Below are 17050 nucleotides of genomic sequence, written 5' to 3'. Positions count from 1 at the left end.
CCACACACAGGCTGGCATTGTGTGAGCGCCCTGCTCTCTGGGAGAAGATAACAGGGGCCCCATCGTCTTACCGAGCAGAGCTAATATAAACAGGTTTGTTTGGTGTCGAAACAGTGTCGACTGCTCAAATCCAAACCCACAATAAAGAGGATGTGTCATTATGGTGATAAATCATCGCAGTGATTGCTCCGAGGCAAATTTTGCAACCCCGGTGAGAGGATTTCTACCTCCATACCTTTCACTGAATGAATACTTTGTGAACTTTATCTAGTGCTGAAAACCCTTTACTCTTTAAATGTTTGTTTCTTTGGCCTCATGTGTTAAGAGTTCAAGAGCACCAGATGCTTCTCGGGTCAAAGATCTGCTTTATTGGACATGAACCGGACTGAAGGGGGTCTCATTACTTTCCATTAGTGATTCCTGTGTTTGGAGACGTCGAGCGAGTATTTCTGCATTTTTAGAATTTCAGTTTTGGATTCATGGCACACTTCAAACTGTTGTAGGAACAACTATACAAATACAAATCTTTTGAAATGATGAACTGCATTTACATTTGGCTGCTTCTGAACCAGAAGAGGTGCAAGAGAGTGAAATCTTTCTTCGACAAGAGAGAGATTTCGCGCACCAGATTTTGGATATTGAATCAGGATTAGGACTCTTTTTGTGTGTGTCTCCTGTCGTGTGTGTGTGTGTGTGTGTTTTAATACCTGGCTCTTTGAGGCGGCAACCTTTGCAAACAGCGCCTGGGAAACTTTGGCCCTCTTCATCTCCTGCTGGATCTCGTCGTAGATGGTGGAGTTGATGTTGAGGATGCAGCTCTCTGTCTTGCCGTTCCATTCGCTGGGCAGAGGCTGCGGTTTCACCTTGATTGAAGAAGGTGAAAAGAGGAAGGAAATTAAAACATTCCTGCACAAAAAAATCCGAACGTATTTTAAAATTAAACCTTAAATACTCTGAATTCTGCGTGTGTGCGTGGACTGAGTCACTGTAGGGAGATTTGATTATACAGCTAAGACTGTATATCTGTGATCTGTACAAAAAAATTGCTTCAACACACGCTCAAAGGCTCTTTCTCCCTCTTGATAAACTGTAAATTGGCGTTCTTTAAATACTGAAAAAACATCTTTTCTTCACACTGATAAAAAAAAAAATGCAAACACCAGCCTTAGACTTGAAGGATAAATTCACAGGCTGCTCAGATTTAAATGTCCTGCTTCCCAAACATGAAAATGCTCGACTAACATTAGTGGAGGACGATAAGCTCCTGTGTGTGTGTGTGTGTGTGTGTGCTGTGCTGTCCATTAAAATGTGTGCTTTCAGATTGGTGTTGGAGAGGTGAGGTGAGGATGCTCTTTGTTTAAACTCACAGGAGAAATGCCCACAGGGATCCGTGGATTCCAGTCCTCGGGCCTCACGCTGTTGCAGTCTTCCCTCCGAGGCTGCAGAGGCAGGGGGGGGGAACACAACACAACCACACTTGTTCAGGCTGCACAGTCGTAAAAAAAAATAAAAAAAAATAAAAAGTAATCCGGGTAACCACTCAGCCAGTCACCCGTCTCTCCCACGTTACCACCGCTCAAAAACACTTAGATGTGTTGTATGAAAGGTTATTCTTCTCGTGTCAAGCTGGTGATTAAAAAATAAATGCAAGTCGAGTGAAATCAAATCATCTTCATTTAGCGGCTTGTTGCATCTTGACAAAAAAAATCCTTTGACAAAGTAACAAGTATCCTAATAAAAGCACAACCAAAGAGCAATTAGCATATGAATCATACATACGCGCCCTTTGAAAGGAGAGGGCTGGGTATGAGTACAAGTACACAGCAATAAAATAAACCGTAATAACCCCAACAGCTACTAACCCGTGATACAACCTGTGCTTATAAAAAATATACATTCTAGTTTTGGTCTAGACACTTCATATGAGCTCCTTTACGTGTTAAAAACAATCCTTACATTTGTGGTCAAACTGGAATGTTTTTTTTTTTTCCGACAGCTCGACATGGGCTTGTCAGTCTGAGCGGTAGGTTAGCACGTCAGGCTAATTGTTAAGGCTGGGACGTGCACTAACTGGCTTCGGAGGAGTCGAAGCCGACCTCATCAGACGTACGTGTGAGAAACATACCTCTGCATCTGTTTTTACGAGGCCAATAAAAAAGCCTCCTCTGTCTCGGGCTCAATTGCCACCCCGGCTGATTTATGTGCTTAAATTCACACCGCATTGCTCCATAGGAGAGGCTGGCAGATGGCCAGGTGTACGAGTGTGCAAATGTGTGTGTTTGTGCGTGAGAGAAGTGCCTTGTGTAGCAACAGGGCTGTATGATAAATGTCAATGGGTTTAAGTCACACAGGTGAAGTGTGTTAGGCGTCTATATATTCTACTGATGTGCCAACAGCATTCTGAGGGATGTGCAGATAAAAAACACAAACAGGAGGTGTTCACTTCCTGGCCGTGTTTTGAAATCTTTACAGATTGAAACGCAGTGGAGAAGTCATTGTGTTTACTGTTCAGCTTGCAGATGTATCCCTGCTCCGTTATCAATCTCCACAGCTCTGTAAGCTGCTCTCTGATAGGCTAAAAGGCCGTCCACACATCCAGTCTGTGAGTACATCTGTGATCTGTTCTACACCTGATGTGATTACTAAAACAAAACTCAAAACTTAGGAGTTGCTGCTTCTGGGGGGTTTTTAAATAAAAATTTAAGTTTTTTTATTTTGTGTGAAAGTCCACTTTGTAAGTGGGAGTCCCTGTTGAGAGTTGACACAGCCTCTCATTGTAAAGATGAGCTGTCAACTGCAAAGTGGCTCTGCAGCACGGCTGCTTCAGAAAAGAAACTCTTTCTTTTCCCCCTTTTTGAAAAGACTGGCCCATCCTGCTGAGTAACCCCAGGAGGAGGCTTCATGCTGGAGATGGGTGGGCCTGTCCCTTCTGTCTTTCTTCCTCACCTAAATAAAAGCCAAATCGTCACCGAGGACAGGACAGAGGAGGCTTTGTGCGCCGCCTCTCACCTCCCAGATGCAGCTGACCGCACTTCAAATGGGCTTAAGTGGTAGAAAGTTGCCACATACCTTTCAGATGAGAGGCACTGATTTGCTGTGAGGGTGGAAAGTTGTGCGGTGGTGCGCAGAGATTTTTAAAGGGGACAGACTCAAAGATGTTTGATCTTTCACTGAGCTTGTCATCACTGAGTGAGACTTTTTTTTTTTTGTAAAGTGGAGGGCTGTTAATGCTGCCTAATGCACAGTAAAAGGTCAAAATTAACACAAAAAATGATCGCTCACTTGTGCACTATTCCCCACCTGTGTGGTGCGGTGCGGTGCGGTGGGGGAGGGGAATGATGGAGACCTGATTTACATGCAGGGAGAATGTAAAGCATTTCTTCCGCTGAGCATGCTGACTGAACAAATGGGCCTTTTGTTTGTTCCTCGTGTTTCCTGCAGGTTGTCGACAGGTTGAGTCAACGGAGGGGAATGTGAGGAGTGAAACTGAACAATGTGTGAGGGCGGTGCTTGTGTGCCGATCGCTGTCGTCACATGTAAACACACTCGTTGTTCACTTGAGTGCGTGACACATTAAGTCTGCATGTGTTGGTAAGTCTACAAAACCAAAAGTGTACATTTTAAAAAGAGTGTATTAACCGAAGAGTGACTTTTTTTAAAAAAAAAGCTTTCTGAAGCCACCGTTGTGTCCATGACAACAGCACAAAGTCGGTCCAAAAGACTCCAGCTTCATGAAAACACTCCAACCTGCTCCCACACCTGCATACCTCAACCATCCACAAAACATCAACAACAACAACAACAACATCTATGAATGGCCGACCAAACAACTCGCACAACTCGATATATTCATACATAAGTTTCTATATGATGAAATAATGAAGTCTTCTCTTTTTGATGCATGCTTATTGAACTATGACTGCCATTAAAACATTTATTTCACAATTCGTTTTTTTTAAGATTTTTTTGGGGGTGCTTTGTACGCCCTCACTTGATACACAGGACAGTGGAATGAGCCGGAAATCTTAGAGAAACAGGAAGTGGGGAACGACATGCAGAAAAAGATCCAAAGGCTGGACCCAAACCCGGGACGTCCCTTCCCGAGGACAACAGCCTCCGCACATGGGGCGCGTGAAAACCAACCACTAAGCCACTTCTCATCTATTCTTACTACTGAAACAAATATCTCTGAGTCACAGCTGCTCTAGAGGGTGAATTTATGTCGTGAATACCACTAGGGCGGAGCAGAGCAACAGAGTCTCACGCTATGGTGACGATGCTATGTCTGGTTGGAGTCCAACTCGATGTGTGAATCTTACAAGGGGAAAGGCAGGACAAATTCAGGGTTAAGTAGGAGTGAAAAATTTGGATATTTCAGGAGATTTGTGCACAGGTGAATAGAGCTTTTGAGTACACATCTGACCTGTGACTACTGTGAACATCTTTGTGAATTAAGTTTCATGACCAACAATTTAGAAAACATGTTTCTGTCTCCATACAATGTTTGTAAAAGCTCCAGTCTACCAGTCAGGCATCAAGATATCTGGTCATAAAATGAAAAGACACACACCTGACAGCATGCCAAAGGGTGAACTAAATGTCTGGTACCTGAACAGGTCGGCTGGGCGGAGTGCTGATGAGAGGAGCGGCGCCCATTGCCGAGGCCGCCGTCAGACTGCGCTCCCTCTCGTCCTGGTAGATGCGATCACGCTCGGCCTCCGGCAGCTGCAGGAAGTTCTGCATGGCCCGCAGGTTGACCAGCAGAGACTGGGATGCTGTCTTGGGGTCTTCCTCTTTGCGTAGAATCTCGGACAGTAAGCCCTGACAGAGGGAGCGGGGGGGGGAAGAGAAGAACAAACCAAAGAGAGTAAGAAAGAGGAACAGGAAGGGAGAACAACACCACAGTCCATACTGCTTTACTGTGTGCCTCTGACTTTGCAACACTTTGTAGCGTATCAGTCTGCAGATCTTGGACATTTTCTAAGAGCCATATGTTGCTTTGGATAAGAGCCTCAAAGCTACTCTGCCTGAAATATGAAAAATCTTCCACGGCGGGCAATCAGTGTATCCTCTGTTTACTTTCAATAGCGCTCAATTCCATCATTATGAGACGGCGATGACTCCATTATCTGAGACGTGTGATTGGGCCTTTTCATCAGCTCTTGGCCACACACTGTGCAAACCATCGCCTCGCTTCTCTCCCCATCAATTGGTGTGATTTGGTAATAAAACTAGGTGATGGGGAAGACATGCTCGTGCTATTACTTTGATTTATTCCCTTTTTTTTCTTTAGAGGATGGTGCTCTTGCAAATATTTGCCTGGCGTCGGCTGCTCGACTATTAAAATGTACACGACCATATGTGTCATGTTTTAAAAGGTATGTTTGCGGTTTCCGGGCGAGTGTGAACAAGTGAAATCTGAGTCAGAGTGAGGGTTTTTACGGTGAAGGGGGACTGCGCTTAATACACACAAGTATTCAGAGGCTAGATTAGTGGCATTTATGTTTTCACTGTCTGCCTGTCGGTGTCTGCATTCTTCAGTGTGTGCATCATCAGTCGTTGCCATCAGACCTTACTGTTTATCTCTCTGGTCGATCAGTTTCCTCTTAAAAAAAAAAAAAAAAAAGATCCTGCTGCATAGACACAAGCCCTTCATGTCACTCCTCAACATCCTCTCTTTCTCTGCTCTGCTCTCTTGTTATTAACACAGACTCGTGGAGGAACCGCACGTCTAATAAATAATCCTCCAAAGGCAAACTCTCCAACGGCACATTGAGCTAATTCCTCATATCAGCCGCAGATAAGACTCTGTTTGTGTGGGGAGCTCGCCAATCTGCACAAAACACCACTGTCTCACTCCAACACAGGCACACACACATTTATTATTTGGGCAGAGGAGGAAGGGGGGGGGGGGGGTTGTTGTATGTTCTAAGTCAAATAGATCCATATCAGATTCTGTTTTTTTTTTCATACACAGAAACTTCAAAGCAAATGGAGTCATAATGAGGTTCGCAGTCACCTCCTCCTGCCCGCTTTAATACAGACGGTTTGTCTTAAAACATCATCACTGCCTTCTGTGTGTGTGTGTGTGTGTGTGTGTGTGTGTGTGTGTGTGTGTGTGTGTGTGTGTGTGTGTGTGAAAGGCCTCTGACTATGGAGTGAAACCACATATTTTGGCAGGGAGAGAGAACGCACGCGATGACCGAGGCCGGGTCTCTGGCTTGGCGGGCCGCCAGCTGTCTTGAAGTACAGTAGAGAGGTGCTACTGGAGTGAGAATTATGAATGAGGAAAAAGCTGCCGATACAAACACACCAGGCCTCTGTGTGTGTGTGTGTGTGTGTGTGTGTGTTTTATTAACAAAATAACTCTCATGAAATAGTTTTATAACTTTCCTTAATGTGATGTTTTTCTCTTTTTTTAAACTCGATGTTTCTGTTCAAACTCAAAAAAATTAGGATTGTTGAAAAACATGTAAGAGGACGTTTTGACATTTGTCACAGTCCATAAGTTTAGTGAAAAGATGTGCCGTGACTTGAAGCGCTCCTTTTGAAAAGTATTGTTTGTACTCAATAAGATTTATGAGATTGTGAATACGAGTCAGACTGGGTGGTAAAAAAAATAATAATAACGATAAAACGTGATATTACATTTCAAAACGAAACAGAAATTCTTTAATCAGCCGTCGTAGGTGATTAAGCAAACACTGAATGTGGTCCAAGTCGTTTTGATTCTCACGTCTTCTAAGAAGCTCCAAAAGAAGATATTTACCGTCATCTGCAGATTTGTTTGAAAATGTTACTGCAAAAGTACTGTTTAAAAAAAAGAAGAAATTCCTGCACACTGAATAACCTGCTTAGAATCACAGTTTATTGATTATTATTTATCATTATTATTATTATTATTATTATTATTTATTATTATTATTATGAATGTTTGGGTCACTCTGCTTACTCCACAAAGATTGATTGATTGATTGATTTGGAACTTTGTAAAGTCCTGATGTAGGGCCAGAGAAAAGGTACTATTTAGTCATGGTGATGCTGATAGGTCGATGAACGGTTATGTAGTGTTCAAAATCGTCGTCTTTAAATATACCTATTTCAAGATTCAGTTCAATAGATCTCTAAATCCAAAATTGTGTCTGACATTTCTCAACTATTCCTTTTGCCGCGCTGTCTTTGTGGACGCTTTGAATAAGAAAAGTCGCCCACACTCTTACCCACCCGTCTCCCCTCCTCACCTGGGTTCTGTTGAAGGCCACGCGAGCGAAGACTGCCTGTGAGATTCCGGCCCGTTTCAGCTCGTCCCTCACCCACTGGTAGATCTCAACGGACACCTCGCTGTTGGACGCCACCTGTGGCTCCATGGGTTTGGTGTGGGAGTTGCGACTGACAGGTGGGTGGTTGAGGTACTGCTGCGACAGGGACTGCTGCGCCAGCAGCCGGTTCACAGCGTACTGCTGGTTGAGGATCTGTGCCATCACGAGCTGCTGGTTGACCAGCTGGGGGCTGATGGGGGTGGACACCAGGCCTGGGTGGTGCAGACCAGGAAGCTGGGGCTGTCGCCCGCCGGTCTGGCCTCCGTGCGGTGGAGGGGCGTGAGACAGTGGGGGTACAGGCGAGGAAGGGGTCTGCTCTGCTGTGCTGCCGGGGATAGGCTGCTGCTGCTGGGAGAAGCCCAGGTGGTTGTGGTTGTGGTTGTGGTTATGGTTATGGTTGGAGCCGGGTGGAGAGAGGTCAGACAGGCCGTCCATCTCTGCTGCAAGAGGGGTCACAAAGCCGACAGAGAGAGGGAGGAAAGGCAGGGTCAGTAATCAGCTCAAAGACACAGGAGAGGAAAAAAACTGACGTTAAACTTAATCTTAAAATCAAAAAACATCAGTTTAATGTTCGCAATGTTCTGATCTCTTATCAGAGGAAATAAAACAGAGCTTCTCTGCATGAGATCTAACTTTTACCTTGAGTGAAATTTACACTGTCAGCAAACATTTCACTATGCGTTAGTGACACATGGTAAGGGAAGAGGATTAGCCAAAACCTAAACCCCCAACAGAAAAACGAAAATATAAGTTCAGTCTCTCTCCCCCCATAAGCCTCTTCCTCTCTTATTGGATACGAAACAGCTGATCAGCCAATGACTGGTTGAAAAAAAAGAGGATGGAAAGGCAGATAAAAGAGCTTCATTGTGTTTGACCTGTGTCTTCCATAAGCCATGCCTTCAAAATTAAGTTCAGACCGTCTGTGGGCTCATCATGTGAAAATTAAATCCCTGAGAGACAGAAGAGTGTGTGTGAGTGTGTGAGTGTGTGAGTGTGTGAGTGTGAGTGTGTGTGAGAGTAGGTACAAGAAAAATGTGTGTGTTTGTGTGTGTGTGTCCACAAAAGCAAGAGCTCTAAATCTCTCTTTACATCCTTAATTCTGAAATAAGGAACACAAGCTCGCCATTACTGCACTTACAGTGCAGGGTGGTCTTATTATAAATGAAGGGGGCAGTGAACGGTGACAGTCAATTGGAGGAGATATTTTGTGACTTAAGAAACGCCCGTGTTAAGATGATTTGATCTGTCTGTAAGATTTTTAAAAATGGTATACGTGGCATCATTTGATCGCATTTTTCAAGAATTTCGCAGCATCTCCAGCTTTGGGAATCTTTAAGTCCATAATGGCTGCTCGGGAATATTTTAAGGCAGGTTTAAATGATGTGCTTAGTGGGTGAAAACAATGATTTAACATTCAAAGTGCTACCCACAGAGAAGTGAACGAGCATTCGGAGCAGCTGAATGTTTTCAGGTTTCCGCCTCTCTTTAAGGAATATCACATATGCTGGGGCTTTTTGCACGCATGATGCCGAGCGAGCGAGCGAGTGAGGGGGCAGCATTTAAGAATTCATGCGGATGGCAACATTAACACCTTAGAAGTGTGCTGCGGCCTCCACATCCCACGGAAAGAGATTGTGAAAAGAGTAAATTGCTGTTATGGGGAAGGGGGGGGGGGGGGGGGGGGTGAGGGTCTTCTTCAACAAGCTGAATTTTTCAGCAGATGAAAGATTAAGTGCATGGATGTTTTCCAAAAATACCCACAATAATCATGTTTTTGAGCTGCCTGTTTCTTAACTGTCAGCAAGCACAAAACACCCGGCCAAGACGGGTCTATTGAGCGTTTGTGGAAAACAAATGATGTGGGGGGAAAAACAAAACAAAAAAAAAATCTTGGTAATAATCACATCTCTTCCCATAATCCCTGGCATTCCCTGGCTCTGATGGTATGGCGTGCCTATTCACTCATATGTGAATGTGTGTGTGTGCGTGTGTGTGTGTGTGTGTGTGCATATGCTCGCTCGCACAGACTGCTGGGGGGCATGCTCACAACACACAAACACACAGGCACACGGAGGCATTTCCATGCAAATTGAAAAGAGAAGGGGTGACAGAAGAGCATGGCAGGCCCTGGGAGAAAAAGGCTGCCACAGAAGCGGGAGTCCTCGTGTGGAATCCTGCCACAAAAGAGCCCCGGATTAAACACACAATGGGAATGGGATGTGGGCTGAGGGAGGGAGGGAGGGAGCGAGTGTGTGTGACTGAGAGAGAGAGAGAGAGAGAGGGAGAGAGGGAGAGAGGGAGAGATACAAAGTGACCCAACTCTCTCTCCCATGTTGGCTTTCCTGCTCTAACGCTGCCACCTCAAAAAGAGGAGACACCACATTAGCCGTCAGCCGCTAACTCCACTTCAGCTGGCAGAGCAGAGCGGTAGCTCGCCAGTACCTGTGACCAGGTACTTGTTCCCCTCTTGACTTCAGGCTTGTAAGCCGTGTGCTCAAGTAAATGCAGAGTCACATTTTTAGCGCCGCTGCCAAAGCACACAGGGTGACCGTGCCACACTCGCTTCCAGCCTTCAAAACTTCTGTGTCCAACTCAGCAGACACTGAGCACATCATGAATATTGAGGTTTGGGGAGTTTCTGTGGGCGGGCGGGCGGGCGGCCGATGGGCACCTGAGCCCGTGTGTCAGGTTTTTTTGTTTTTTTTGCGTCTGAGGTTTGGTTAACATGACACATTCGGGGCTAGAGTTTGTGTGCGAGCACATCTCGAGATGTTATCACGGCTGCTGTGGATGTACACTGGTGGTTTTGTTCTTATCAGGGTTTGCTGCACCCACAGAGAAACGAGAAAAAAAAAAAAAACAGTTCGAGTGGACACTTTTGCGGCTTATGTTTCTTTAAAGGCAAAAGAAACATAAAGCATTTCTATCCACTCTATCTCATGGAGAACATTATATTGAGGGTGTGACCTTGAGGTGTGGGGGGATAGAATGAAAAACAGCAAGACACACAATCTTGACGGTTTCCAAAGGACAGGTAAGCCTCCATTTGGATAACTTTAGGAATCACAGCCACTGCACTTTCAGTATGAAGATACAATATGCAGTGTAGTAATCTCCCTTGCAACTATTTCATGAGACTTTTTTTTGTTGCTGTAATGTAAAAGAACATGACTTAAGGTTACACAGATAAAACTTCTTTTTGGGTGAGAATGATAACTATGTGTTTTGTTTTTGTTTATTCTGAATGAGAGACCCCTGGCGCCCTCTTAGAAATGACACTTTTGGTCAGTCTCTCACCAGTTTATTTGTCCCTGTAATACCCCTCAGAGTGAAAAATGAATCAAAGGTGTGTTTGAGTGTGAGCCCATGTTGCAACGTACCTAGTGCATTGGCACGGGGACTCTCACGGAGGACACATGTCCCCAGGTAGCCCTCCAGCTGGGAGGGTTGGCGCATGCCTGCACAGTTGGATGGCAGAGCACACACACACACGCACGCACACGCACACACACACACACACACACAATGTGGAGTAGTGAAGAAAGAAACACAGGGTTAAAGGCTTTCCACAGTCCTCCTCTCCCACTGCAGCTAAGCAGAAATATGACATTTAAAGCACTAGCATCACTGAGGCCCATGCTGGCAGCTGCAGCAGCCCCATTTTGGAGGAAAATAAAGCCAGATCGAAAACAATTATGACAGAAAATGTGTAGGAGTGTGCAGGATAATACACAAGTACAGCAGGTCTGGAGTAAGTAATGTTCTCGGCGTATGTTAGCAGACACTTTAACACTTAACCAGAAGAGAGAGAGAAAAAAAAAGCAGCAGATAAGATATGATCACAACACGCTATTTGCATGGAGGCTGTGAAAACATTTTGATATAATATCTCATCTGTCATCACTGCGAGCGGTTGCGCGCTGGCAACAGAGAAAAGATTGTTGGACAGATTGTTAAAGCTAATATCTCAACATTACACCGCCTTACGAGCCCTGCAACAGAGTGGTGTTGTGCTTAATCAAAAGACATAAAAAAATATATAGCGGAATTCTCTCTGCAGCTGGGGTGATACTGGTATCATATAACCTCATTTCCTGGCGGGTCAAAGGGGGATTTTTTTATTTTAGGAGATAATATAAAGCATGCGTTGTTAGAGGGTTGATAAGAAAATCTAATTGAATTCCAGACTAGGCGGTGGCTCGGTTGAAGTCGTCGCAAGCCTTTTGTTCGAGGAGCACTGAAGTTCACAAACAAAAATAAAAACCAAATCAGAGCCTCTATTGGTGCTCTGGCTCAGTTTGAGTGAGAGCACTAGTGGATAAATCAAAGATAACGCTGTGTTCTGCAGAACTGACTGGAGTCATCTTGAGTTATTAGATAACAAGATAAAAATGTATTTCTGCTGCATGCAAGGGCAGGAAGACAAAGAGACGGTTGGTTAGAGAACATATTGTGGTGGTGACTAGTGTGTGTGTGTGTGTGTGTGTGTGTGTGTGTGTGTGTGTGTGTGTGTGTGTGTGTGTGAATGTGTGTGTGTGTGTGGAAAGAGACAAAAGTGTGAGCGCCATACTTTGCGCCCCTCCGTTTTGCTTACCCATCATATCTTTTGTCTTCTTGAAATGTTTATACCAGCGCCCAAATTCCTGACACTTCGCCGCCGACACATTTGCATAGTAAGTGCTGTTCACAATGGAGGAAATCATACTCTGAAAGAGAGAGATTGATTGAGAGGGAGAGAGGACGGGAGAGAGACTTTAGATTCTCATTGTGGAAAAAATATACAGACATAATATTAAAGCTTGTGAAACATGCAGTAACACTGTAGCTTGTCAAAACAAATCAAAGATAGGGACACGGTGAAACCCTGCACTAAGAATAAAGGGATCAGACATGCAGATATTTTTTTTTGATTTCCTCTCCTTAAAGGTGAACAAATTAAATCAAACAAGGCTTCGTCTGTTCTTTTTTTTTTATCAAATGCCGTTGAGTTTGTCTGAACTTTTTTTTTTGGGATTTCAGAGTGGGTAAATCACAAAGTCAACTGAGTGCTACGTCTGTTGACATAAAAAAAAAAAAAAGCAGGCGGCAGAGAGGATATTTACCTTCAAAAAAAGAAAGAAGATAGCGCTTTATTGAATATCAGCATCTGGGGAGTCGTGCGATGTAAACAGATAAACCTCTTTTTATTTTCCAGCTCTTTATTTATACAATCTGTTAAAGACGAGAACTTCAAGCGGATGGAGGGGCCGCACTGAGCATGTTGTTTCTTTTACAGTCGACTCTCTACCCTCACGGCGTTCACTTCAACCTTCCTGCCTCGCTGTAGGAAAAAACAAAAAAAAATGTGATATTTTTCTCCTTCTAGTTTCATTAAAATGAATGTTTTAACACCTTGCTGGCCTCGGGGCGAATAGGGAGGCTGGTGCGGGAGAAATTGTTTTTGATTGTTATAAATATTCAAAAGAACCAAACCATCTGTTTTCAAATTACAGGTATGCCATCTTTATCATTTTTTTTATAATATATGCGCTGGGAGGATGGTGGGGGGGGGGGACCTTCTGGCAGAGCAGGATGGTGAGGTGAGCACAATGAACTGGTTCAGGATGATTCTGGTTCTGCAGCTTTTCTCGACTAAAGGATGGCAGAGAGAGATGCTTATATTCTGACGCACTGAGCACAGAGACTTAGTTTACTTTAGTTCATCTTTAATGTCACCTCATGGTAAAACAGAATGGCAACCTTGCTTAACTGGGACACTTCCAAATGACAGATAAGAAGAATCAAAGTACGTTTTTATTTCTCTGTCTGTTAGAGCAGCTTTACCTTCTCATCATCTCAAAGTAAGTCGGGGTCAGCTGTTGGCGCTGAGCTCTTAAGTTGCCTAATAAGGAATATTTAAATATTTTCACTTCTGAGGCGGAAAGAGCAACAAAAAAAGTTGCTTCATTGACAGGTCAATGCTTATGCAAATGCTAGTGCCAGGCCTGATAGCAGAAATAATTGTCAACTGTGGGGCTAGTAATCTTTGGGTGTCTCATGATTCGATTGAGAATCTATTTTCGATTCAAAACTAATCTCGATTGTTACATAAAATGATTTTTTGGATTTTTAATCAACTGGTTCCATGTTTTTGATGAGGAGTCAGGCCTTGATAAGAGTTTTAAACTAGGCCAGCATAACATGAGAAAAATATGTGAGGTGCAATGTTCAAGTAATGATCAGAATTGCGATTAAAGAAAAACAGAAAAAATAGTGCATATTAGCTTTTTTTTAAGGACTTATGTTGGGGCTTTTCATGCCTCCATTGTAGAGACAGGACAGTAGACAGAGTCAGAAATCAGGGACAGAGAGCGAGGGGAACGACATGTGGGGAAAGGAGCCGAACCCAGGCGTGCCCCGAGGACCACAGCCTCTGCACATGGGGCGCGCGTCCCAACCACTCAAGATGTGATTAGCTTTAACTCAGTTTCTATGTTTATCTGCCTTTCTCCATGTTTTATAGAACACCAGTGTTTGCAACATATCCCTCCTAAATCCAAAATATGTCCCAAAACAGGTTTTTTTTCCTCCACTAATTTGACACTAATTAATACGAGAGTAGGTGATAGTTAGCTTTAGCTTCATCTGACTGCATCATAATGGTTAGAAAGCACGGCCATCATACACAGGCCTCCTACAGACTGTACACATGCTGAGTGAGGAGGCATTGCTCGACTACATGAAGTGTTTGCTTTTTCAATTATTGCCATAAATTCAGATTAATTTCCCAGAGTGTAAAACGAATTTCAAAACCTAGACAAGGCAACTAGCAGGAAGTAAAAAGGAATGTAGGGACCAAACTTTGGAGCTACCAAATACAACATATTGAACCCCTCTGTCAAACCCTGGACTGTACAGGATTAAAGCTTTTCTGTCAGAGAGGTGGATCTTGTACACTCCTTTATCTACTGGACAAATGTAAAACTATTCAACCAGAACACACCTAAAAAGCAGGTTACAGAAGAGCATGACAGACACAGGTTTCCTCTGTCAAACAGAAGCAGGGGGGGGGGTCTGCTTATTTGGAAGCTTAATGGAAAACCAAGATGTCATGATCAGGACAAAAACACTTCTGGAAGATGATAGGAACTTGAGTTCTCAAAGACACTGGCAGAGATAGAGGCCAAATCTTTTTTTGCATTATTATTCAGAGAAGCTGTCAAGTTTGATGTGCTGCTTTCCATGACACTTGAGGAGAAGTCGCAAAGGACCACACACCTCAACAATAATCATCATGGACTCTTGTGATACGCGGAGAGTCCGATGGTTGCACTTTTGTCAGACCGAGTTAGCTGCTCCTTTTTTTTTTTTTTTTTTAAGTAAAATATCAGCGAGTGAGGGGATAGTCACGTTGGAGGCTGAAGATTGGTGTAAAACTGTACCAACCACACTGTGGTGCATCGTGTCATGATGAAAAATAGCGAGGAGAGGGGGAGGTGGGTGGGTGGGTGGGGGGGGAAGGAGTCTGAATTGGGACTTGCATGGTATAACAAAGCAGGCTTTTATAGAAATACTGAAAAGCCTTCATTTTATGTAAACCCTAATAGAGTTCAGGTTAGGGTTAGGAAGTCAGAATTTCCCTTTTATTGGCTGAGACATTTATGCATGAAGCAGCTCCTTCTTTTAGATTTATGAAGTGTTTCCTTTAAGAAACAGAAGTTCAATCTGTAGCCGCTTTTAATACGATCATGTATTGTTTATTCCTCGTGACTTGAAGAAAAAGATACAGCTATTCAGGATGGGAGCAATTTGTTAGCGACTTCTTTGGGAAAGAAATGTGAATATTTTTGGATGGAAAAAGTGGTGGAGCAGCAAACCACAAATTCCAGTTTTTACCTGGTTCCTGGAGCCAACACCCAAACCAAAGATCCATCTGGAAACCATAAATATGAAGTGAAAGAATTCTCCTGTAAGTCTGTGGGATAATGAACTCCTCTCCTCCAGCCTGCCATCTTTTATTTACAGTATATCTGGGCTAAGGCTGCTCCAGGCAACAAACAAGAGGCCTGCAGAAGACAGTGCATTCTCTCTCTCTCTCTCGCTCCCTCTTTCTCCGCCATCTTTGACACAGATGTTCTAATAAACGCTCCTCATTAATCAGCCCTCTCCCTCAATACATCACTCCACCTCTCACAGGGGGCCCTGCGTGTATGTGTGAAGGAAACAACACACACACACACACACACACACACACACACACACACACACACACACACACACACACACACACACACACACACACACACACACACACACACACACACACACACACACACACACACACACACACACACACACACACACACCTATTCTCTGTTTCACTCTCTGTCACACACACACGCATACGCACTAAGTGAAATCAAGCAGATAACCAGAGCCTCTGCTGCCACTGCGGTGCCAGCAGGAGGGCTGTGCTAGAGCTTGTCAACAGGTAGCATGGCTGTGTGTTTGGGTGTGTGTGTGTGTGTGTGTGTGTGTGTGTGTGCAGGAGCATGTGTGTGTGGACCCTTTAAGTGATAGCCATCTGCAGCACAGAGAGCTTATCAGCAAGACCAGGAAGTGGCACTGGGCTACTATCGGTCCCCAACATCTACTCCACTCCCCATCATGGGAGACAGGAAGAGAGAGAGAGTGCATGTGTGTGTGTGTGCATGTGTGTGCGTGTGTGTGTGTAGGAAAATAACGGTGCAGCAGGCAGGTACTGTAGGCACCCAGCTGCCAGCGTTAGAGTGTGGTGCACACACTGGCAAACAGAAACACACACAAACTACAACCCCCTGCAGACAAACACACATGGTGCAGGTACACAAACACGCACATGCAGCCTAAAACACACACACACAAACACACACACACACACACACACACACACACACACACACACACACACAATTAAATACGCGCACACACATTCCAACTTAGCCTGATGTCTTGAATCAGCTGGGGAGAAAAAGCGCATCCCATTTGCAACACTGTGCCTTCTCTCTCGCCAACATCTAACACAGCTCAATTATGGCACATACCCACCTAAACTGGGTGACCCCCCCCCCCCCCTCCTCCTCCTCCCCCTCCCCCCTCTCTTCATCCAACACACACACACACACACACAGGCACACACAGATGCACACACATAAACTGGCAGCCACATTGGGCCTATGGCAGCAGAGGTGGTGAAGACCTGCAAAGATGGCATTTTGATGACTATCTGCTGCTACGCAACGCAGCAGCTGGTGTATCAGGGGCCGCCCAGTGAGAGCGAGCAGGGGGCGGGCAAGGAGAGGTGGTGGCAATGGGAAAGACTGGGGTGATGTGGGGGGGGGGGGGGGGGGGGGGGGAGGGGGGGGGCTCGTTTGTTGCCATAGTTTCTGTGAACATGGGCAAGGGGGTGGGGAAGCTTGTTAGCAACCTCAGGAAAATAAATATTAATCCTGATATCCTGATTGAGGCAAAATCACAGGAAGTTGTATTTTGGCCATGTTCTTGAAGCCGTGAATGTTGAAGCTAGCTTCACATGAGCGCAGGTCTGAGTCAGTTCCCCCCCCCCCCCCCCCCCGACAGAGTCACAATGGGCATGAGCGAATTAATTTTCCCTCTTTGAGTTTCCTCGTGCCATTTGTAGGCTCAACACACAAAAGCATGACTCCCCCGCCACAAAAGAATGAAACTAAATGTTTGACAAGGCCCCGGACAAA

General features: G+C 44.6%; 1 protein-coding gene across 10 annotated transcripts in view; it reads right to left on the bottom strand.

The window, feature by feature from the left end:
- The window catches only part of satb1b (SATB homeobox 1b), a 65000-nt gene that overhangs the window by 22543 nt on the left and 25407 nt on the right, over window positions 1-17050 (bottom strand). For 5 of the 10 annotated variants that reach the window (XM_061049870.1, XM_061049875.1, XM_061049873.1 and 2 more), the window contains 6 exons: window positions 11914-12025; window positions 10700-10777; window positions 7242-7759; window positions 4609-4821; window positions 1368-1439; window positions 708-863 (listed from right to left, as the gene is read on the bottom strand). In XM_061049870.1, coding sequence (XP_060905853.1) covers window positions 708-863; window positions 1368-1439; window positions 4609-4821; window positions 7242-7759; window positions 10700-10777; window positions 11914-12025 — 1149 coding nt within the window. The remainder of the gene's footprint in view (window positions 1-707; window positions 864-1367; window positions 1440-4608; window positions 4822-7241; window positions 7760-10699; window positions 10778-11913; window positions 12026-17050) is intronic. The other 5 variants (XM_061049877.1, XM_061049880.1, XM_061049879.1 and 2 more) reach the window with 2 other exon arrangements.

This window comes from Labrus mixtus, chromosome 11 (genome assembly GCF_963584025.1).
Source record: "Labrus mixtus chromosome 11, fLabMix1.1, whole genome shotgun sequence".
Taxonomy (NCBI): Eukaryota; Metazoa; Chordata; class Actinopteri; order Labriformes; family Labridae; genus Labrus; species Labrus mixtus.
The sequence above is the reverse complement of the archived record's forward strand: the minus strand, read 5'-3'. Positions and strand labels throughout refer to the sequence as shown.